This window comes from Aotus nancymaae, unplaced genomic scaffold (assembly GCF_030222135.1).
Source record: "Aotus nancymaae isolate 86718 unplaced genomic scaffold, 86718_ANA_hifiasm-v0.15.2.pri h1tg000049l, whole genome shotgun sequence".
In the NCBI taxonomy this organism is placed as follows: domain Eukaryota; kingdom Metazoa; phylum Chordata; class Mammalia; order Primates; family Aotidae; genus Aotus; species Aotus nancymaae.
Window position 1 is genome coordinate 21622866 of NW_026988463.1, and position 24681 is coordinate 21647546.

At 48.6% G+C, this 24681-nt stretch overlaps 1 protein-coding gene across 3 annotated transcripts in view; it reads right to left on the reverse strand.

Annotated features, from left to right (window-relative positions):
* GGA2 (golgi associated, gamma adaptin ear containing, ARF binding protein 2) overlaps positions 1–24681 on the reverse strand; it is a 53221-nt gene that overhangs the window by 24756 nt on the left and 3784 nt on the right. The window contains exons 1-5 of one of the 3 annotated variants that reach the window (XM_012464723.3): positions 16222–16321; positions 5365–5449; positions 3998–4073; positions 3058–3156; positions 1476–1599 (exon numbers count right to left, since the gene is read on the reverse strand). In XM_012464723.3, the coding sequence (XP_012320146.2) occupies positions 1476–1599; positions 3058–3156; positions 3998–4073; positions 5365–5449; positions 16222–16321 (484 nt within the window). Of the gene's footprint in view, positions 1–1475; positions 1600–3057; positions 3157–3997; positions 4074–5364; positions 5450–15457; positions 15789–16221; positions 16322–24681 lie in introns of those variants that run through there. The other 2 variants (XM_012464726.3, XM_012464727.3) reach the window with 2 other exon arrangements.

Consider the following 24681-nt stretch of genomic DNA (forward strand, 5'->3'; position numbering starts at 1 on the left):
ATCCAAGCACTTTGGGAGGCCGAGGCAGGCAGATCATTTGAGAGGAGTTTGAGACCAGCCTGAGCAACATGGTGAAACCCCATCTCTACTAAAAATACAAAAAATTAGCCGGGCATGGTGACAGGTGCCTGTAACCCCAGCTACTCAGGAGGCTGAGGCACGAGAATCACTTGAACCCAGGAAGCAGAGGTTGCAGTGAATGGAGATCACGCCACTGCACTCCAGCATGGATGACAGAGTGAGGCTCTGTCTCAAAAAAATAAATAAATAAATAAATAAATCCACTAAATGATTATAGAAAGATCTTTTGTAACTATAAAGTATTATATGTCTGCACATTGTTACTTTTATCACAATAGTATTTTTCAAACTCTGGTTCGTATGTAGCATTATAGCTGTACTTCATAATAAGATTCCATTATTTCAGAAAAAGAGATTAAAGATGGGCATGGTAGCTCACACCTAGGAGGCTGAAGTGGAAGGATCATTTGAGCCCAGTAGTTCGAGACCAGGGTGGGCAGCATTGCAAGACCTTGTCTCTATAAAAAATAAAAATATTTGGTGTAAGAGATCAAGTGAGTGAGAGAGAGAGAGAGTGTGTGTGTGTGTGTGTGCGCGCGCACGTGCGCTGGGGTGGGGGTGGGAGGAGGATAATAAATAAATAAATTAGCTGGGTATGGTGGCACACGCCTGTATTCCCAGCTACTTGGGAGGCTGAGGCAGGAGAATGACTGGAGGCCACAGGTCAAGGCTGCAGTGAGCCATGACTGTATCACTGTGCTCCAGCCTAGGTGACAGGGCAACACCTTGTCTCAAAAAAAAAAAAAAGAAAGAAAAAAGAAGGCTGGGCATGGGCACAGTAGCTCACACCTATAATCCCAAGGCGGGTGAATCACCTGAGGTCAGGAGTTCGAGACTAGCCTGGCCGACATGGTGAAATACTATCTCTACAAAAAATACAAAAATTAGCCAGGTGTAGTGGTGGATACCTGTAATCCCAGCTACTCAAGAGGCTGAGGCAGAAGAATCACTTGAACCCAGGAGGCAGAGGTTGCAGTGAGCCAGGATTGAACCATTGCACTCCAGCCTAGGCAATAAGAGCGAAACTCTGTCCATTAAAAAATAAAATAAAATTTTAAAAAAGGTTAGTTTTTAAGCAAACAAGAATTTTAAAGATAAATAAGGGCTTTAGTGACATAAGTAGCCTGTAGTTTGACTTTTCTCATGCGGTTATTTCCTGATTTCCAGGCAACGGGGAAAAGCAAGCCCTACATCATCTTTCAAGGTCTGTACTGTGGCTTTTAAAGATAAGTAGATAAAAGATTTATTGTGTAAAAAATAAAAAATAAAAACTCTACCTCAGTATGGTCTTACACAAGAAGTCCAGCTTTCAACAAAACATTATAAGGCAGACAAAAAAGCGAGAGGACGCAGGCCCAGTCAAGAGAAACGTGACACAGTAGCACAAGTCAGACCTTGTTTCTTCAGCATCTGATAGGCGTCTCGGATCTTGACGTCTTCAGGAAACCATACTGTCCAACTAAAGAGTATTTCAATGACTCTTCCTTTAACTTTTTCTGTGGCCCAGGACCCCAGGTACTGAAATAAAAAGGAAAGAGAATTCTGAAGCTGGAAGGGACTTGGGAGACCAACACTTTAACTAAAGAGGTAGCTGTTCAGGCCCAGAGAAACGAGCTCCCAGGTGTGGGATGAACGTGAGGAGAGACTGAGGCCACACTATCTGGTGCCCAGACCCGGAGCCCTTCCTGGGATTCAAGGAATTGATCTCCACAATATTCACACTAAACCCATGAAGGGGTCTCGGTCAGAGCCTGTCCTACAGCACTGGGGACAGTCATTTTTTGCCTGGGACAAGAATACTAAAATTTGGTCTTTGTTTCCATTCCTGGCAAAGAACTTCAAAAATCCGTGGAATTTCCTGAGTCACAGGAGTGTCTTGTTATTCAAGAGACACAATCTCAGGGAGCACCTGAGTTTTAACTAATGACTTACAGTGAGTGCTTAGAGAGTTTCAAGGGCTGGCCACTCCAGAGAGGTCAACCCTGTGATCAGAGGGCAGAAACTTTCAGCCCCATCCCCTGACCCGTGCCCCCACATCCCTACCCACGGAGTGTAAAAAAACAACAACAATCAATTCTAAATCAAAAAAAAAAAAAAAACCAACAACAACAACAAAAAACTCAGATGAAAACACTGAAACAAGGAAGCTCAGAGAGCCTCTCGGTTGAACCTATGTTGGGAGAACCACAAGCTCAGAGTCCAGGAGTGGGCACAGCAGCTCTGTACCCTCTTGCCCCACCAAGACCTTGCCTATGTATTGCTTCTAGTTATATCCTTTATGCTAAAATAGTGATAAAAGTACAGTGCTTTCCTGTGTAGGTGAATCATTCTAGGGAATTATGGAACCTGGGGCAGTTGGGGGGCGAGTCATGGGAACCGCTGAATCTGCAGCTGGCGATGCAGAAATGCAGCAGCTTAAAGACACATGACATTCGTGGCTGGCAGGTGAAACAGGGGTAGCCTAAGTAGCACTGAGCCCCCATCATGTGGGGTCCGGGTAGCAGAACTAAAATGAACTGTAGGACCCACAGTCAGTGTCAGCACTGTTGTGGGAACACAGCAAGGCAGGGTTCAATGCTGGTCACCTAACAGTGGCCAAGCTAAGACAGGTGCCAGGAGGACAGGTATGGAGGACAAGGCAGGAGGTGACAGGAAACTTCAGGCCACCCCTGAGATCTCTCACTGTCTCTACCAGGGCCCTGTGCCTCCAAGCTGGAGTTCCTCATCTCCTCTAGGCCACATGCCTCTAGGCCACATGTCCCGCAGGCCTTCTGAAAGGGGAAATGTGAAAATGCTAACAGCAAGGGGCAGCTGATGAGCACAGCCTCTTCCCAGAGCTTGGAGAGGGGTGCGCTTTCACAGGCAGGAGGGGGTTTTGTCCATGAATGGGCCTGCCTCTGGCCTGAGGAGGGTGCCAGGAGTCCGATGGTGGGCATAGGTGTGGCACAGTGCGCAGAGCCAAGCCCAGGTACTCACCTTTGGGGACAACACTTTGATGAGCTCGTTCAGGAAACGGAATTTGGCCACCTCGCCGTGAAACTTCTCCCCACAGTGGTTCATGCACATCTCCAGCACCTGCAGACACAGAACCCCCATGAGAAGGTGGAAAGCCAGTGGTCCCAGGCTCCCCTCCTGGCTGGTAATCACGTGCTAGTGACTGCGCTGGAACCATGGCTAACCCTGCCTCAAACCTATGAGGACACTGAGTTTTCATAAAGAGGATGTTTTCAGCTCAAGAAAAAAATGTCCTCTGTTCAATCTTGCTCTGACTGCCTGGGGTTTATGCCCAGGAAATAGCTTAGTGGGGTATATCAAACCCTGAGGTCACGCCACCTTTTAAGGGAGACCGTTTGGGAGATGAAAGTGGCCCAAGAACCAACTCCTTCCCAGAGGCTGAAATCAGGTATCCAGTGTCCAAGACCAGCCAGATGTCACCCACTGGTACTCAAGAGGTAAGCTGGGCCTGCAGACCCCTCCTCTGGTCCATACTGAGGCTTTCAACACTGCAAATTAGTAACCAGCATCTAAACATCAAATATATACAAAGACCTAAACTAGAAATCCTGGGCCCACACTCACACCTGCCAACAGCCAGCAGGCCCCATACTAGAGCTGCCCTCTTCAGACAGGGCACATGAACTTGCCAGCCCTGGTTTAAAAGGGCAGATGAAAGTAAAACCTTCCTTTCCTTCTCCCACAGCAGACTCAATGCTGCCCTCAAGAAACAGATGAGAAAGATGAGAAAGAAGGATGGGGACCCTCAGCCAGAACTCCCTCCTCCAACCTGCTGTGATGGTGAACCTTTCAGGGGACCTCCCTGCCCCAGTGAAAAGGACCTGGGTGGAAGCAAAGTTCCTCTCAGCTCTCTCCAGCACCAGGACAGGAAAGCTTAAGCTACAAGGCAAGCCATACTCACCGTTAAGGCATAAAGAGCTTCCTTCTCTTGCGGAGACTGGATCTTGTGAGCCAGTAGCCAGGGTGCATGTGTGGGGCTACAGGGAAACAGAAAGACCTAGACTCTGGGCAGGCAAGAAGAAACTAACCCAAGTGGCTGAGCATGCTCAGTAAAGCCACTTTTCTTCCAGGGGCTGGTGTCCCAAAGCAGAGGTGGAGTGTGCCTGATACAAAGCCCACGAGGAGGCCGCAGACAGGGCCACCTCCCACCCACCCTGGTTGCACCTAAAGCACCCAAAGTCCTCCTCCTGCCCAGGGCACACTGCCCTCCCCTCAGCCAACCCCCAGACCCCAAATTCCAAGCTGCCAGTCCCAGCCCAGACCCACACAGAGCCAGAGCAGCACAGGCCTTGTTTGTCTGTGATAAATGCCCAGGGAATGCTAGAGCAGAAAGTGTGATCAAACTTGGCTCAAACTGGCCAAATATGCGGCACCACATAGATTAAACATCTGGATGGGCCGGGCACAGTGGGTCACGCCTGTAATCCCAGCACTTTGGGAGGCCAAGGCAGGTGGATCACCTGTGGTCAGGAGTTCGACACCAGCCTGGCCAACAGGGTGAAATCCCATCTCTACTAAAAACTACAAAAATTAGCCAGGTGCGGTGGTGTGTGCCTGCAATCCCAGCTACTCAGGAGGCTGAGGCAGGAGAATCACTTGAACCCAGGAGGTGGAAACTGCAGTGAGCCGAGATGGCACCAATCACTTTAGTCTGGGTGACAAAGCGAGACTTTGTCTCAAACAAAAAAAAAAAAAGAAAAGAAAAGAAAAAAAAATCTTGATGACTCATTTGATTCTTCAGGTCCTATCTAGTTGCTTTGGAAACAGAATTCAATAAAACCTTCCCCTTTTCCTTTTTCTTAAGATTACATTTAAATGGTGGAGAATACACAGATCTCTTTTAAATAGGTAATGTGGTGACATTCTATCAGTAACATTCAGAGTTCTCTTCGGCATTAGTGTTTTATAACACTACTTAAAATTTATAACTGCCAGTTGCGAATGAACTATCCTGTGATTTTTTTTTTAAACATGAACTTGCTAATTTTAGAAAAATAATGTTTTCAGGATTATAGGGGAAAACCAGAGAATGAATGCCAGCCTAAATGTATTTTTATGTTTTTGAGACAGGGTCTTGCACTGTCACCAAGGGTGGTCTCAAACTCCTGGGCTCAAGCAATCCTCCCGCCTTGGTCTCCCAAAGTGCTGGGATTACAGGCATGAGCCACCGAGCCTTGCCTAGAGAGCTTAACTCTAAAACAATCTTGAGAGACAAAGTTCTACACTTTACACCCCAGAGTCAACTATGTGTGTGAGAAGTCACCTTACCCATTGGGGTCAGTGTTCACCTGCTCACAGAAATTCTGGATAGCTGACCAATCCTGTTCCGACATGCTTGGGTCTGTGGCTTTGTCTGTCAAATAAATAATAAAGTTAGAGAATGCATAATAAGAAGAAATTTACATCCCTCCCCATACACATGGCAGCCAAGGGCTGTCTCACCACAGCTCTACAGGATCAGACCAGTAGACAGACAGCCAAAAGGAGAGGAATTGTGCCTGCACTGCCTACCACCATCCAGCACAGTGCTGGGCACATGGTATGCCCTTACTGAATATTTGCTGACTGAATGAACAAGCAAACTAACTAGCAAGCTGGCTGGGCACAATGGCTCATGCCTGTAATCCCAGCATTTTGGGAGGCTGAGGTGGGCAGATCATTTGAGGTCAGGAGTTTGAGACCAGCCTAACCAACATGATGAACCCCGGCTCTACTAAAAATACAAAACATTAGCCGGGTGTGGTGGCGCATGCCTGTAATCCCAGCTACTTGGGAGGCTGAGGCAGGAGAATTGCTTAACTTGGGAGGTGGAGGTTGCAGTGAACTGAGATTGCGCCACTGCACTCCAGCCTGAGTGACAGAGGGAGACTGCCTCAAAAAAAATTAACAAGCTATTCCCCTGAAAGCAGCTCCACTTCTGGTGCAGAGGTTGGCCTGGGTATTGTCTGAGTTGAGTCAGGATGCGCCCACCTGGCCTGCAACAAGCAGAAACAGAAGCCAGCATTGGAAAGGCCACTTGGAAGTGTCTCAGCTGTGTGACAGGAAGACAAGAACACACCACCAGAAGGAATACCATCCTGCCTGTTCATAAAACTTTCAGTGGCAGCCATGGTGGCTCACATCTGTAATCCCAGCACTTTGGGAGGCCGAGGCAGGCGGACCATGAGGTCAAGAGATTGAGACCATCCTGGCCAACATAGTGAAACCCCATCTCTACTAAAATAAAATTAAAAAATAATTATTGGGGCGTGGTGGCGCACACCTGTAGTCCCGGCTACACGGGAGGCTGAGGCAGAACTGCTTGAACCTGGGAGGCAGAGGTTGCAGCAAGCCGAGATCGCACCACTGCACTCCAGCCTGGTGCCTGGTGACAGAGCAAGCCTCTGTCGCAAAAAAAAAAAAAAAAAAAAGTTAAGACCAGGCATGATGGCTCACGCCTATAATCCCAACACTTTTAGAGGCCAAGGCAGGTGAATCACTTGAGGTCAGGAGTTTGAGACCAGCCTTGCCAACACGGTGAAACCTCATCTCTACTAAAAATGCAAAAACTAGCTGGGCATGGTTGAGTGTTCCTGTAATCCCAGCTACTCAGGCAGCTGAGGCAGGAGAAGGACTTGAACCTAGGAGTTGGAGGTTGCAGTGAGCTGAGATGGCACCACTGCACTCAGCCTGGGAAACAGCGAGACTCCATCTCAAAAAAAAAAAAAAAAAAAAGGCTAGGGCGGTGGCTCACGCCTGTAATCCCAACACTTTGGGAGGGAGGCTAAGGTGTGTGGATCACAAGGTCAGGAGTTCAAGATCAGCCTGCCTAAGACGGTGACCCCGTCTCTACTAAAAATACAAAAATTAGCCAGGTGTGGTGGTGGGTGCCTGTAATCCCAGCTACTTTTGAGGCTGAGGCAGGAGAATCGCTTGAACCCAGGAGGCGGACATTGCAGTGAGCCGAGATCGTACCACTGCATTCTAGCTTGGGCAACAGAGCAAGACTCCGTCTCAAAAAAAAAAGAAAAAAATTAGCTGGGCATGGTAGCATGTGACTGTAGTCATAGCTACTCAGGAAGCTGAAGTGGGAGGATTGCTTAAGCTCGGGAGGAGGCTAAGGCTGCAGTGAGCCAAGATCACACCACTCCACTCCAGCTTGGGCCGCAGAGCAAGACCCTGTCTCAAACAAAAACAAGTAAATAAAACTTAAAAAATAACCCTTCCATCTCCCCTCTGGCCATCCTGTCCTGGCCTGCGATATTGGTTCTGACAGAGCAGCTCTTTTAGGCTCTGGAAATGAGGCGTTACTTCTCAGGGCTGTAATTCTGACTACTTCTGACGTTTTTCTTCTGGCCCAAGTGTCCACTCTGTGCCTCTCAGTGCCCTATCCATATTCTTCCAGACCCATCTAAATTTCCAGCTCCTGCAGAAAACTCCCTCCCGCTGCACCAGCCCTACTGCTTCTCCCTCTGATTACTCAACGCTGCACAGTCAGAGCTGAACTTTTCCTGACTCCAGTCACATTTATGTCACATGGAAGTCATACGTCTCAATAGGGAGAGTCAATGGACAGGTAATCACCATCTTCCTGCCCACTGACACCTTTCTAAGTGAAAAGAGAACACAAGGGCGAGGGAGGAATCAGTGACTGATTCCTATATTCTCTTCCCTGCCCCGCCCAAGCTCTTTTCCCAGGTTCCATATCTTAAAATCCTATGCACCCTTGAGTCCCAATTCAAATTCCACTCTAAAGACTTCTCTGACCTCTTTATCTCCTGCCCCCCAAAAAACAGAAGCTGTCTCTTCCTCTTCTGAACAGATATTTTATCTGCCCCTTCTCCGATAGGGATCTCCAGCTACACCCCTTATTAGTCACATGTACTTGGACTCTCTGAGCCTCAGTTTCCTCAACTATAAAATAAAGAAAATAGGGCCAGGCGCTGCAACTCATGCCTATAAACCCAGCACTCTGGGAAGCCAAGGCAGGAGGATTGTTTGAGCCTAGGAGGTCGAGACCAGCCTGAGCAACCTAACAGGACCCAATCTCTATAAATTTTTTAAAAAATTGCCCAGGCGGCCAGATGAAGTGGCTCATGCCTATAAACCTAACACTCTGGGAGGCTAAGGTGGGCGGACTGCCTGAGCTCAGGAGTTGGGAGTCCAGCCTGGGTAGCACGGTGAAACCCTCTGTCTCTTCTAAAATAAAAAAACAGCCAGGCATGGTGGCACACACCTGCAGTCCTAGCTACTCAGGAGGATCACTTGAGCCCAGGAGGTCAAGGCTGCAGTGAGCTATGATTGTGCCACTGCACTCCTGCCTGGAGGGACAGAATGAGACCCTGTCTCAAAAATCATAATAAAAATAGTCAGCCGGGTTCGGGGGCTCATGCCTGTAATCCCAGCACTTTGGGAGGTCTAGGCAGGTGGATTGCCTGAGGTCAGAAGTTCAAGACTAGCCTGGCCAACATGGTGAAACCTCGTCTCTACTAAAAATACAAAAACTAGCTGGGTGTGGTGGGGGGGGTGCCCGTAATCCCAGCTACTCAGGAGGCTGAAACAGAAGAATTGCTTGAACCCAGGAGGTGGAGGTTGCAGTGAGCAGAGATAGTGCCACTGTACCCAAGCCTGGGCAACAGAGTGAGACTGTCTCAAAAAAAAGGTCTGAGCACAGTGTCTCATGCCTGGCCTGTAACCCCAGTACTTTGGGAGGCCAAGGTAGGAGGATCACCTGAGCCCAGGAGTGAGTGACGAGCCTGGGCCACATGGTGAGGCCCCATCTCTACAAATAAAAAAATAAAATAAGGAAAACAGTACCTTCGTCATGGGACTGTCATGTGATTTAAAGGAGACAGTGTCTAAAATGCTTAGTAAGCAGTCTATAAAGGATAATTGTTTATTATTAGATACAGTCTCTGGCTTTTACTGTAATATGTAGACATGTCTTGTCCTACCTAAAGAGAATGAAACCTTGAGGGCAGACACCGTATTTCCCTACAGTGCCTTACTCATAGGCACAAAATATAAAGTCATCAAATAAATTATTTAAAGCAGTGATTCTCAGAGATTAGGTGTCTGAATCACCTAAGTCTATACCATTTAAGCTTCAGATTCAGTTCACTACAAGGTCAAGGTTAACACCTCAAAAGAATTCTGACCTCATCATGTGACTGGACCTGGAGGGAGAGAACGGGAGGGTGGGGGGAGAACAGGAGAGGCCGGGGGAGAACAGGAGAGGCGGGGGGAGAACGGGAGAGGCGGGGGGAGAACGGGAGAGGCGGGGCGGGGGAGAACGGGAGAGGCGGGGGGGAGAACGGGAGAGGCAGGGGGGAGAACAGGAGAGGCGGGGAGAGAACGGGAGAAACGGGGAGAGAACAGGAAGCATAGCTCAAGCTCCCCTCACAGAATCCAGCCCTCTCACTCCTCTCTGGCTAGCAAGTGAGAGACACAGCACTGACAGGCACCAGCTTTTTTAAAGAAAGAAAAAACCTCTCTGAGGTTAAACAACATTCCAAATCCTTAACCAAGGCCAAGCAGAAAAACAACCTATAAAATGTAAGGAGGTTTCTTATTTGCTAGAACTTGTATCATGAGGATTTAATCAAGATTTATCCTGGCTCAAAAGTAACGGTAATCATTTTCATTCTTAAAATGATTTTTAAAATGGTACCTACTATGGGCCAGGTACCATGCCAGGTGCCCTCAGAACAACCCAGGTTGGTACGATCACCACACCATTTTACAGATGAAGAAACCTGCCCAGCCACAAAGCAAGGAAATGGCAGAAACAAAAATTCAGTCACAGGTTGGCCTGGCTCCACAGCCTGGATATGTTTCTAACTAGTCTGACAATGAGGTCTTCAGTTCCTCGACAAAGTTAGGGCCTCTCTTGGAAGCCAGCTTGATCTTCTTTCTCATAAACTCCTGGAAGGCAAAAAGGAGGCCTGTCCCATTCACTCTCATGGGCTCCAGCACCTAGAAGAGTTGCCGGCAGGTACCTCCTGAATGAACGATTCCTCTTTTGTTAAGCAGTGTTTGGCCAGCTGACTGGACATACTGATAACACGGAGAGATGGCTATTTTGGTTCTGAAATAAGTGGGCTCCCAAACACATAATCCCTGCCTGTACTGTTTCAGAGGACTTGAGCAGCTCCAAAAAATGACCCCCAGAGGGCCAGCAGCTGGGTCTGACCAGGCCACAACAACCACCCCAGGTCTGTTTGATGCCAATCTGCTCCAAGGACCAGCCAGGGGCCAGACAGAAACTCAGAGGATGCCGTCTCTGTTTTGGGCTATCCCAGACTCCAAGGTGGTTTATTTAGCAGGCACTTGAGCAGGACGGAGGGGTGCCGAGAAATAACACTGCTGCCATGTATTTCCTCATTAAAAGCAGTGTTTGTATGATTCATTTCAAGCGTGCTTCAGAGTCAGAGGTGTTAAGAAAACAGCTGAGACCTCCGGCTGTGAGTGAAATGGCTCATCCCACAACAGCTGCCAACCAACCACCAGGGTCATGACTCTGGCATCAGCAGCCGCCTGTGCTAGCAAGGGGAGCCCCGAGGCTGTGGGGAAGTGGTCACCCCAAGGAGCAGACTGCAATCCTTCAGCAGTCCACGCTGCAGGGGGACTCTGTCCTCGGAATGGACACATGTGGTCAGAACCACCACCCAATTCAGTCCAGCAATCATCCAATTCAGGACATGTGAAAACCAAGACCAAGCATGGGAATGTCCTACACATCACCAGGGAGTAGGACCAAGCAGAAGGAAGAAACAGATCTACTGAGCACCCAACTCTTACTAAGCCACAACCTCCGTTGCAGCACTACCAGAGCGAGAATTCCAGAGCTCAAGAGGACCTAGTGCTGCTTTTAATAGCACAAGGCTGGCAACACCTAAGATGTCCACCAACAGGGAGCCAGCTAAATGGATCCTAGGACAGCCATACAATGAAGCACCTAAGGCTTTTCTTTCTTTCTTTTTCTTGAGACGGCATCTAGCTCTGTCACCAGGCTGGAGTGCAGTAGAGAGATCTCGGCTCACTGCAACCTCCACCTCCTGCCTCAGCCTTTTGAGTAGCTGGGACTATAGGCACGCACCACCAAGCCCAGCTAATTTTTGTATTTTCTGTAGAGACAGGATTTCACCATGTTGGCCAGGATGGTCTCGATCTCTTGACCTCATAATCTGCCTGCCTTGGCCTCCCAAAGTGCTGGGATTACAGGCGTGAGCCACCACGCCTGGTCAAGGCTTTTCATTTCTGCAGTCAAGTGGAACAATGACCAAAATACATAAAGTTAAAAAAAAAAAAGCCCGCAGAACTGACTGACAGACTGCACAGGCGCTGCCATTTGTATTTTTAAGGCATGACATTCTGATAACAGCTTCCAATATTCCTCTGGGAACAACCCCTCTCCTCAATTCTAGGTCCCCCATTTACCTTCCCCACCCTTGACTCTGGGTTGGGTACTGTACTCCACCCCATCCTACCCCAGGTCTGCCCATCTTCAGATTTCATGCCCCCAGGTCGTGCTGACTCCAAGGTAGACACAAAGCCCAAGCCAACAGGCAGAAGAACAATAACTCTTGCAAATCAATGGGGAAATGAAATTAATTCTGCTGCGATTGCAGCAGGGAGGACAGCAAAGCAGAGAAAATTCAATCAAAGAAGTGAACCACGGAGTTCCTTGACTGGGCCTGCCCCTACTCTGGGACTTTCTTTCCTTTTCTTTTTTTGGTAAGCAGGTATGGGTATGAGTGAGTTACCGTTACTTGCAGCTATAAAAGCCTAATGAGAATAGCTAGTGCTTCTTGGGTACTTACTACCAAGCATAGTAAGGCACTATTTTAAGTGCTTTCTGTATATTAAAGCCTTTGATCCTCTCAACAACACTAAGGGGAGATTTTATTACCCTCTTCCCATCTTAAAGATACAGCTGTCTTGTTTGCAGACCTGAGCTTGGCCAGTCCTCAGACTCCACTTCCTGGTGACTGCATCCAGCTCAGACCCATGTGCGTTTGCCTTCAACTACACACACATCCTGGCCATAACATCAATCCCACGATCCTCCGTCCCTTCATAACAGCACCAATGCCCTTCCATCCCCAACAAATCTGGCTTAACCCACAGTTCAGTTCACCTTCTCTGCTCCTACTCCCAGAAGAAAAACAACAACAAATAGAGCCATGAAGACTGCAACCCACATTCCTGATGTCCAGTCAGCACTCCACAGTCCTAACTCAGGATCTCAGTGGGGAGATGGGCAGGAGTGATCTCATCCACCCAACCCTGGGAAACGTGGTAACATCTGGTGACATTTCTGGCTGTCATGACTGGGAAGAAGGTTGTGAGCTTTGGTATCCAGTGGTTTTAGGCCAGGGATGCCACTAAACATCCTATAGGGCACAGGTCAGCCCCCACAACACAGAATTATCGGGCCCAAGATGTCACTAGTGCAAAGCTTAAGAAACCCAGATCTGTCCGGGTGCGGCCCCTTCTGTTTGCCTCACCAGTCACTCCCACGCTTCCCCACCTTCCTCAAGTCCCCTGTTCCACTTCAGCCCCTAATACTCAGGTGGCAATGGTGGCACTGACAAACTTGTTTGCATGTGCAATCATCTTGATCTCCTTCCCCAGAGAGTCAGAAAAACAGAAGGTATCCTTTCTCTCTGTGAGGCCAGGTCCCCCCTTTTTGCTCTGGCTCTGAGCTCCTTCAGCACCTTCAGGCCCCTCTGCAATGGATGGGACACTAGACCCAGAATCACGGATGGGAGGTTCCCCAAAGGAACATCAGCAAGAAGAGGGGCTCACATGTCCTCCTCTCCTAAAATAATCTCCTTTACCCCTAAATTCCCTCTTGCTACCCTCTCCCTCCTTCCACATTCAAGCCTCATGAAAAACGGCTGAGGCCACTGGCTGCACCCTCCCGACACATTTATTCTGCTTGGCCTTCCCCAGACAAATTACAGTTCAAAGTAGGTGCCACCTTCTGAAAACCCAAGAGATTTCACTTAAGAATATAGGTTCTAGCTATTTCTGAAAAACAGGAAGATCTAGCAACTTTGGGACGTTGCCCCCCAAGGTTGGAGCTTAATACAATGTCTATGCCATGAAAAAAATAATAATAAAAAATAAATTAGGCTGGGCATGGTGGCTCACACCTGTAATCCCAGCAAGTTGGGAGGCCAAGGCTGGCAGACCACTTGAGGTCAGGAGTTCAAGACGAGCCTGACCAACACGGTGAAACCCCGTCTCCACCAAAAAATATAAAAAATTAGCCAGGTGTGGTGGCATGCGCCTGTAATCCCAGCTACTAGGGAGGCTGAGGCAGGAGAATCGCTTGAACCTGGGAGGCAGAGGTTTCAGTGAGCCGAGATGGTGTCACTGTACTCCAGCCTGGATGACAGAGTGAGACTGTCTCAAAAATAAATAAATAAATGTAAATTTTCAAAAAGCTGGAACTGGGGAGGCTGAGGTGGGAAGATTGCTTGAGCCCAGGAGGTGGAAGCTACAGCAAGCTGAGACCGTGCCATTGCACTCCAGCCTGGATGACAGAGACTCTGTTTCAAAAAAAGCTGGAGTTGAAGAACCCTGTTCTTGAGCAGCCTCGGTTCCAGGTACTCCTTTTATCTCTTCCACCTGAGTGCTCAGGCTGGAGTGCAGTGGTGCAATCTTAGCCCCACCTCCGCAACCTCCACCTCATGGGTTCAAGTGATCCTCCCACCTCAGCCTCCCAAGTAGCTGGAATTACAGGTGTGCACCACCACACGTTTTTTTTTTTTTCAATTTTAGTAGAGACAGGGTTTTGCCATGTTGGCCAGGCTGGTCTTGAACTCCAGGCCTCAAAGGATCGGCTCACCTTGGTCTCCCGAAGTGCTAGGATTACAGGCATAAGCAAGCCTTTTTTTTTGCAGCTCCAGTCTATGGCTTCTGTTCTCCATTGCCTCCTAAAACTACTACCTTCTGTCTCTACTATTTAACTCAAGGATGTTTCATTAAATAACTGGTTGGTTACCAAATTCAAAGTTCCCTCTTCTCCTTCCTCATTCTATTCCATCTTTAAGCAGCAAAACTACCTTACATCCACACCCCTCGTTTGTTGTCAGTGGGTGTCCCTGCAGGTCTCCTCCTGTTTGTTTCTGCTCGGCCTTCAGTCTTCTCTTCCCATCTGCCTCTTCAATGCTGGGGCTCCCCACGCTGTCTCTCCAAACCTCTGCTTTTTTGCTTTTTTTTGAGACAGAGTTTCGCTCTTGTCCCCTAGGCTGGAGTGCAGTGGCGTGATCTCAGCTCACTGCAACTTCCACATCGAGGGCTCAAGTGATTCTCCTGCCTCAGCCTCCCCAGTAGCTGAGATTACAAACATGCATCACCAAAGCCAGCTAATTTTTTTTAGTAGAGACGGGGTTTCGCCATGTTGGGCAGGCTGGTCTTGAACTTCTGACCTCAGGTGATCCGCTGGCCTCGGCCTCCCAAAGTGCTGGGATTACAGGCGTGAGCCACCGTGCCCGCCACCTCTGCTCTTAATATACACAAGCTTCTCCAGCAAGCTCATTGCCAATGAACCGAAGACTCCCAAACTACATCCCACACTCACCCTCTCCGGTGCCAACTAGCTGCCTAGAGAGCATCTCTTTTTTGACGATGTCACAAGCACCTCAAACTCCACACCTCGACCTTCCTTTCCTAAACCAGCTCCTCCTCACAGGGGAGGCATCTGTAAGCCACCAGTTCCTCGAGCTGAAAACCTGCGATCTATCCTAGGTTTCTCCTTGTCCCCTGCCTCCATTCCAAGGCACCGAGGCTGCTGACTGCGCCTGCTCATTACTTCTCCCCTCCCCACATGGTCTCCTGCAGCCCCCAACCACCACCAGAAGAGTTTTTTAGCTGCTCTCCCTGCCTTAAGTCTCATCCTCTCCACCCAATTTAGCACCGTATGGCTGCAAGTGACGCCTTTAACAGGCTTCCTTGATCAGATAGATTCTCCAGCTGAAAACTCCCAAACAGCTCCCCCGCCCTCGGATAAAACATAAACTCCTTTCTGCAGCACGCAAGGCTCTCGAAGATCTCGCCCCAATTAGCTGTGCAGCCTCTTTCCCGTATTCCTGCGCTTTAGGCTTGCACTCCAGCGGACTGACCTACTTGTTCCCGGAGTGCTCCACATTCTCTTGCCCCAGCTTTTGCACATGCAGTTTCTTCTGCCTGGAATGCGGTCGGCTGTGACAACACCCAGGTAAACAAACCAACTCCTACCACCACAGGTGAAACAAACGCCCTCCTCCTCCTCGCCAATCCCGTTAGTAGGGTGCTGTGACTACCGGCTCGTACCCACTAAAAAATGTTTTTGTGAGCAAGGACTCTGTGTTATGCATCTCAGTGTTCCCACCTGGCAGGGCTGGGTACAAGGGGAATATTCTTTATCCTCTTTGAACCTCGATCCCTCATTGGTAAAACGGAGATAACAGTAACCCCTAAGATTACTGTGAAGCTTGCAAGAGACATGCAGAAGAATTCTGGCCAAGGGGTTTGAGCCCAACTAGGGCTACATGAGACCCCCGTCTCTTCGAAAACAAAATAAAAATACATATACATGTTAAAAAAAAAAAGTCTGGCCATTCATCTTGAATTGTAATGAAGAAAAAAAAAAGTCTGGCCAAAGTAAACACAAACAAAAGGTAAATAAGCTCTTTCTGACGCAGTAGCCAGATAAAGATTTCTCAGCCCCAAAGAGACTGCGTGTCTTGCACGACCGCGTCTCCTTAAGCCTCAACGTCCCCGCTTCCCTAGTGAGGTTAAGAAGCCAGCTCTGGGTGGGAACGAGGGCCAAGCCGCTGTGAGCACAGTGCCTGGCGCAGGGGAAAGCGCAGGATACTTAGCCATTGGGGTCCGGTCCGGTGTTGCGGCTAAGGTGCGGGGGTTGGCGGAGGGGGAGAGGCAGAGCCCAGGCGTGGGCCGCAGCCCCGGCGGATGCTTGGGGCTCCTCTCGGGGGACCACTGGGCGATCCTCCCCTCCACGCCGGGCCCAGAACTCCCTACCCGGCCGCTGGCCTCCCCTGCGACAGCCCGCCCCGAAGCAAGGCCCCGGGAGGCGGGAAGCGAGGCCTCACGTGCAGCGCAACACCCGCGCCGAGGGCCTGCCAGGCTACTCACTGAGCCACAGCTCCAGCGCCGCCGCCGGGCCTGGGGGACCCTGGGCCGACTCGGTTCCCGCCACGGCCCCCGCCCCTGCAGCCACCGCGGTGGCCGCCATCGCCCCAGCCCCGACGCTGCGACCGCGGGAGCCACTGCCTCTTTCGCTGCCGCCTGGCGCGCTCTCCGGCTGACTACGCGGCAGGCGCGGTGGGCACGTGACGGGGCGGGGCCTCCGACCCACGCCCACTCCCCAGGCCCCGCCTCCACGCGGGCAGAGCCGGGATATTTCTCAGCCCAGATCCCTCCACCCAACGCGGGTCTTCTGAGACCACTCACAGTATGGTTGACAGATAAAATACAAGACGCCAGGCTGGGTGCGGTGGCTCACGCCTGTAATCCCAGCACTTTGGGAGGCCGAGGTAGGCGGATCACCTGAGGTCAGGAGTTCAGGAATTCGAGACCAGCCCTGACCAATGGAGAAACCCCGTCTCTACTAAAAATAAAGAATTTGCTGGGCATGGTGGCATGTGCCTGTAATCCCAGTTATTTGGGAGGCTGAGGCAGGAGACTCACTTGAACCCGGAGGCTGAGGTTGCAATGAGCTGAGATCGCACCATTGCACTCCAGCCTGGGTAACAAGAGTGAAACTCTGCCTCAAAAAAACAAAAACAACAAACAAACAAAAAAAACAAGACACCCAGTTACATTTGATTTGCAGATGAACACGAATAATTATTTTAGCATTTTTTAAATTTTTTTAGAGATAGGGTCTTGCCCTGTCACTCAGGCTGGAGTCCAATGGCATGATCACAGCTCACTGCAGCCTCCACCTTCCAGGCTCAAGTGATCCTCTTGCCTCAGCCTCCGGAGGAGCTGGGACTATGGGCAGGCACCACCATGCCTGGCTAATTTTTTTTTCTTTTTGGTAGAGTCTAGGTTTCACCATGTTGCCCAGGCTGGTTTGAACTCCTGGGATACAAGAGATTCTCTTGCCTCGACCTCCTACAGTGCTTGTGTTTTGGTTTTTTGGGATTTTTTTGAGACAGAGTCTTGCTCTGTCACCTGGGTTGGAGTGTAATGTCACAATCACAGCTCACTGCAATCTCCACCTCTCGGGTTCAAGCAATCCTCCTGCCTCAGCCTCCCAAGTTGCTGGAATTACAGGCGCATGGCAACACACCCAGCTAATTTTTTTTGTATTTTTAGTAGAGATGAGGTTTCACTATGTTGGCCAGGCTGGTCTCGAACTCCTGACCTCATGATCCACCTGCCTCATCCTCCCAAAGTGCTGGGATTACAAGCATGAGCCACCGTGCCTGGCCTATGTGCTTGCATTTTTGCTCACAGGGTTTTCCTGGAACACTTATAAAATAACATGTCCTGCATTGCTTAGTACTCTGCTTTATTTTCTGCATCACACAGTTTACCATCGTTGTATTATTTACTTATTTTGTTGAGAGAATTTTCCCAAAAAAGTATGTCATGATTCTCATAATTATGAAATGAACATGTGTTAAATATTTCATTTAATTACATGAGGGAACCAAGCAGATGTCATAATCAATCCAAAAGTGAAGTCAATGAAGGACAAATATATCTGGAAAAAAAGGAATGTAAGAGGAATGTGCAAATGGATGCAAAATGCGCTTTTCCACCTGGGTGACAGCTGTCCCTCCGGTGGGCAAAATTAATTTACCTATTTATAGGCAAGAATGATTTTGCATTACTATCAGCTATCTACAACTTAACAGAATTATAAGACTTCTCAAAGACAAAGAAGGGCTAGAACCTCAAAGGTTGTGCTGTCTAGACAATGCATAATTTTCCACTGATGCTGTTGTGCCTACCCCTATTAACTTCAGTAGGGATGGTACCAAGTTTGAAAGGCGGAAGAGATCCAGAGCCACTGAATGAGGCAAGAGGTTTACTGAGGGGACTTACGGGGCAGTCTAGTGGTGGTGGGCTGGACAGAACCACTAACATTTATAAACAAAAAGCATCAGTTTTTATAGTCCCGCCCTCCCTCTCCCTCTCTCTCTCCCCTCTCTCTCCCTCTCTTTTTTTTGAGACAGTCTCTCATTGTTGCCCAGGCTGGAATGCAGTGGTGTGATCTCGGCTCACTGCAACCTCTGCCTCCCAGGGTCAAGCGATTCTCCTTGCTTCAGCCTCCCAAATAGCTGGGATTATAGGCGAGTGCCACCATGCCCGGCTAATTTTTTTTTTTGTATTTTTAGTAACTGAGACAGGGTTTCACTATTTTGGCCAGGCTGGTCCTGAACTCTTGACTTCATGATTCATCTGCCCTAGCCTTCCAAAGTGCTGTGATTACAAGCATGAGCCACCATGCCTGGCCTTATATAGTGTTTTCAACTAGCACCCTTCCCATAGTAACCTCCATCTGGAAACTTCAATTTAACCCCAAACAAAGGGCCTTGATCCCCGTATGGCCTGCATTCCACAGGATAGGCCCAGGATTCAGATGCTGCTCATAAAGAGTGAATCTCCAGGCTGGCCACTCCATGATTCCATACCTTGAAACTCAGAACACACATTCTTCTTAGACCATAGGGTCATTCTCAGGTACATCTGCCATACAGGAGCACAAATTCTTCCTTGTAGATAACTGAATAGCAATGGGCGATGGTTCCTGTCCATACCCATGCAAATGAATACTGTCCTGGGAACATACAAACTTCTTCCTGTGGAAAAACCAGTTCCAACTGCGGAACAGTTCTTTCCGTGGAAAAATCAGTTGGAACTCCTGGCCTCAGATAATCTGCCCACCTCGGCCTCCCAAAGTGTTGGAATTACAGGCGTAAGCCACTGCACCCAGCCTAAATAAAATCTTTTTTATTTTGAGATGGAGTCTTGCTCTGTCTCCCAGGTTGGAGTGCAGTGGCACAACATTGGTTCACTGCAACCTCTGCCTCCCGGGTTCAAGTGATTCTCCTGCCTCAGTCTCCTGAGTAGCTGGGATTACAGGCACGTGCCACCATGCCTGGCCAATTTTTGTATTTTTAGTAGAGACAGGGTTTCACCATGGTGGTCAGGCTGGTCTTGAACTCCTGACCTCATGATCCACCCGCCTTGGCCTCCCAAAGTGTTGGGATTACAGGCATAATCCACAGTGCCCAGCCAAAATCTTTAACACATATTCATCTCTTGAAAATTCTAAACATCTGGCATCACTGGACCCGGCTTTCCACATTGAAACGAAAATATGCACATGACTAGAGCCTGCATAGTTTGCCAAGAACCATCCTTCAATTCCTGAAACTTTACTTATTATAAGCACCTGCAATCCTTTAACATTCTTACATTGTTGGAGCTCAGAAAACCATATCCCAGAGCATGGTGTTTTGGCATGCAGAGTACTTTGAACTAAGAGACTGGAAAGCCGCAGAAGCAGCCTCAGAGTAAAGTCTCTCTGACATCCTGCCCGTCTTTCTCCTCCCAAGGTAAGCCACAGAAATTCAAATTCCTCTTTCCCATGATGGGTCCGAGAAACTCAAACCCCTCTCCCCCAAAGCCAGCCATAAAGCCTAGACATATTACTCCAACCTCCCCCTATTTCTGTTTATTTATTTATTTTTGAGACAGAGTTTTGCTCTTGTTTCCCAGGCTGGAGTGCATCAGTGCGATCTTGGCTCACTGCAACCTCCACCTCCCGGGTTCAAGCAATTCTCCTGCCTCAGCCTCCGGAGTAGCTGGAATTACAGGCATGTGCCACCACACCTGACTAATTTTGTATTTTTAGTAGAGATGGGGTTTCTCCATGTTGGCCAGGCTGGTCTCCTCTCAAACTCCCAACCTCAAGCAATCCGCCTGCCTCAGCCTCCCAAAGTGCTGGGATTACAGGCATGAGCCACTGCACACGGCTATTTCTGTTTAAGAGTTGGCCATAAGGCCGGGCGTGGTGGCTCACGCCTGTAATCCCAACACTTTGGGAGGCCAAGGCGGGTGGATCACAAGGTCAAGAGATCGAGACCATCCTGGTCAACATGGTGAAACCCCGTCTCTACTAAAAATACAAAAAATTAGCTGGGCATGGTGGCGTGTGCCTGTAATCCCAGCTACTCAGGAGGCTGAGGCAGAAGAATTGCCTGAACCCAGGAGGCGGAGGTTGCAGTGAGCCAAGATCGCGCCATTGCACTCCAGCCTGGGTAACAAGAGCGAAACTATGTCTCAAAAAAAAAAAAAAAAAAAAAGATTTGGCCATAAATTAATTCTCAGCCAGGCACTGTGGCTCACACCTGTAATCCCAGCACTTTGGGAGACTGAGGTGGGCGGATTACTTGAGTTCAGGCGTTCAAGACCAGCCTGGCAACATGACAAAACCCCGTCTCTACAAAAAATACAAAAATTAGCTTGGCGTGCTGGTGTGTACCTGTGATCCCAGCTACTCGGGAGGCTGAGACAGGAGGACCACTTGAGCCTGGGAGGCGGAGGTTGCAGTGAGCCGAGATCATACCACTGCACTCCAGCCTGGGCATGGAGTAAGACTCTGTCTCCAAAAAAAAAAAAAAGAAAAAGAAAAAGAAAGAAAGAAATTATCTGAGCTACTTTATCTGATAATGGCCCCTTATTTCTGCCTGATACCTAGGAGGAAGGAATGATATACAGATCAGCCAAGAAGAATTTGGACAGGCCTTACTGGGTCCCCCCACTTAAGTCTATTACCAGTAGATCTATCATAACCCTTTTGTTCAATCCTATTTCTACCTGGCTGTTGTTCAAACCTAAGCATGAAAGTAGACAGCCTTCCCTCAGTCTTTATTTCTAAAAGCTCCCATGTCAACATAAAACTTTATTTTTTTCCAGACAAAGTCTCACTGTCACCCAAGCTGAAGTGCAGTGGCTCGATCTCAGCTCACTGCAACCTCTGTCTCCCAGGTTCATGCGATTCTCCTGCCTCAGCTTCCCGAGTAGCTGGGATTACAGGCACACACCACCAGGCCCAGTTATTTTTTGTATTTTTAGTAGAGACAGGTTTTCACCTTGTTGGCCAGGATGGTCTCGATCTCCTGATCTTGTGATCCGCCCACTTTGGCCTCCCAAAGTGCTGGGATTACAGGCGTGAGCCAGCATGCCCAGCCCTAATTCATTTATTTTGGTAGAGATAAGGTCTCACTATGTTGCCCAGGCTGGTTTCAAACTCCTGGGCTCAAGCAATCCTCTCAAAGTGCTGGGATTATGGGTGTGAGCCACCATACCTGGTCTTAACTCCTCTTTTGTTCCAGGAGTGTTTGCCATGACCCTGCTGAGCGGTGGTGAAAGGTGTAAGGTATAGATGTCCCACAACATCTAGATCAATGGTTTTCAAACTAGCATGTGTCAGAATCACCTGGAGGTTTGCTGCAAGTTGCAGCCCACCCCCCACCACCACCACAGAGTTTCAGATCTAGTAGGTCTGGGATGAGGCCCAAGAATCTGTCTTTATAATAAATCTCCAGCTGACATTGATGCTGATGGTTTGGAGACCACAACAGAAAGGATAAAGGCTAAGTGGGTAGGAAGTGGTTGAGGAGTTTAATGTAGTGGTTGGGTGTGCAGGCATTGTGACAGAACTATGTTGTTTTCATCTAAGAAATAAGGATAAGTGCCTACTTCATAGGGTTTTTTAAAATCTAAGAGATAACATACATAAATATGTATCAGCTGGGTGTGGTAGTGCAAGTGCCTGTAGTCTCAGCTACTTGGGAGGCTGAGATAGGAGGATTCTTGAGCCCAGGGGTTCAAGATCAGCCTGGACAACATAATGACACCCCTGTCTCTACAAAAAAAAAAAAATTAAAAGGCCAGGAACGGTGGCTCACATCTGTAATCCCAGCACATCGGGAGGCCAAGGCAGAAGAATCACCTGAGATCAGGAGTTCAAGATCAGCCTGGCTAACATGGTGAAACCCCGTCTCTACTAACAATACAAAAATTAACTGGGCTTGGTGGTACGTGCCTGTAACCCAGCTACTTGGCAGGCTGAAACCGCAGAATCGCTAGAACCCAGGAGGTGGAGGCTGCAGCGAGCAGAGATTGTGCCACTGCACTCCAGCCTGCCAAAAAATAAAAAATTAAACAAAAATAAAGTACCTAGCCTCTGATGTTTCTTTACAGCAACACAATGACAGACCAACACACAGCTTAAGCTGAAATACCAATCTCTGCCCTTGGCACTCCTGAATTGCAGGCCTTCAGATTTGGATTGGAATCTATACCACTGGCTCTCTAGCTCACAGGCCCTTGAGCTACACCACTGGCTTTCCCGGCTCTCCAGCTTGCACAAGCGGATCAGATGACTTTTCAGCTTCTCTATTAATTTTCATTTTTTTCTAGAGACAGTCTAGCTATGTTGCCCACACTGGAGTGCAGTGGCACAACCATAAGTCACAGTTACCGCCTCCAACTTCTGGGTTCAAGTATCCTCCCATCTAAGCCTCTCAAGCAGCGAGGTCTATAGGTATGTATGTCACCATGCCCAGCTCCTTTTTAAATTTTTTGTAGAGATGGGGTCCCCCTATGTTGCCCAGGCTGGTCTTGCACTCCTGGGCTCACGCAACCCTCCCACCTCAGCCTGCCATAGTGCTGGGATTATGATTACAGGCATAAGCCATCAGGTCTGACCTTTTTTTTTGAGACAAGGTCTTGCTTTGTTGCACAGGCTGGAGTGCAGTGGTGCAATCAGAGCTCACTGCAGCCTCAACTTCCTGGGCTCAAGTGATCCTCCACCTCAGTCTCCCTAGTAGGTGGGACTACAGGCACAGGACACCACACCCAGCCAATTTTTTTTCTATTTTTTGTAGAGATGGGGTCTTACTACATTACCCAGACTGGTCTCGAACTCTTAGATTCCAGCAGTCCTCCTGCCTCAGCTTCCCAAAGTGTTGGGATTACAGGCATGAGCTACCACACTCAAGTCTTTTCAGCTTCTATAATTTGGTGAGCCACTACCTTACACTAAATCTCTCTTCCTAGATATACATCCTGTTGGTTCTGTTTCTCTGGGGAACCCTAACACAAGCCCTTAGAGGCCGTGATGAGAGAACATGGATTTATTATGAAAACAGCCCTTTTCTGTGCCTCATTTTGCAGTCTCCTCCTACCAGGGCTCCTTGCTTCCATCTGGCCCTGCTTAAATCTCTCTTCAGCATAGCTGCCAGAATGACCTTTCCAAAAAACACACATCCGCTCATGTCACTTCCCTGCCCAACACCTTTCAATGGCTCCGCATCTCCCACCTCATAAAGACCCAACTCCTTGCCTTCATTAACTGAACCCAAACTTTGCTGAGGTGCCCTCCACTCCCCACCCGGCCACGCACCTCAGGGACACGCAGATGCCCTTCATCTCCAGCTCTGGGTCTGACTGATTTATGGAGACTCTCACTTCCCCAGCAGGGATGGCTAAAAATTTAAGTTGAGTAGAAGGAGGGTACTTAGAGAGGGGTTTCCTTACTGTACGGAGAGAGCCACAGAAAGCCACCGTCTCCACAGCAGACATGAAGGAGGAAGAGCAAAGGCCAGCTGCTGCAGGCAGCCTGGGCTACAGATTGAGACTCCATCTCAAAAAAAAAAGAAGTGTGAAATTCCTTCAAACACTTTTACTTAGACAGGTGTGGTGGCATGCACCTGTGATCCCAGCTACTCAGGAGGCTGAGATGGGAGGGTCACTTGAGCCCAGGAGTTCAAGCTGCAGTGAGCTATAATTGTGACACTGCACTCCAGTGTGGGTAACAGAGCAACACCCTCTCTCTTAAAAAAAAACAAAAAACAATAAACCAATCCTACTGATGCTAAGCAAAACCCCCAAACAGAAGACAGACGTCTGGAGCTGCTTTCCCGACAGCACAGCACACTCAACTTGAGGAAGGAGCAGCTTTATTAATTTCACTTTTCTTTTTGAGACAGAGTCTTGCTCTGTTCCCTAAGCTGGAATACAATGGGAGTTAAAGTGATTCTCGTGCCTCAGCCACTCAAGTAGCTGGGATTACAGGTAAGTGCCACCACACCTGGCTAATTTTTGTACTTTTTAGTAGAGACGAGGTTTCACCATGTTGGCCAGGCTGGTCTAGAACTTCCGGCCTCAAGTGATCCGCCTGCCTTGGCCTCCCAAAGTATTGAGATTACAGGTGTGAGCCACGGTGCCCAACTCTTAATTTACCATTTTTTTAAAAATGTGGTAAAATACAGAAAGCATAAAAATTTACCATCTCAGGCATTTTTAAGTGTACAGTTCAGTGGCATTAAATATCTTTACAATGTTGTGCAATTATCACCACCATTGACACCCCCCCATAACTTTTCGTTTTGTAAAACTGAAACTCTATACCCTAAACAGTAACTTCCCATTTCTGCCTCCCCAAGCCCGACAACCACCATTGTACTTTCTGCCTCTATAATTTTGATTATTTTATGTACTTCAAATAAGTAAAAAAAATTTTTTTTTTTGAGACAGAGTCTTACTCTATCGCCAGGCTGGAGTATA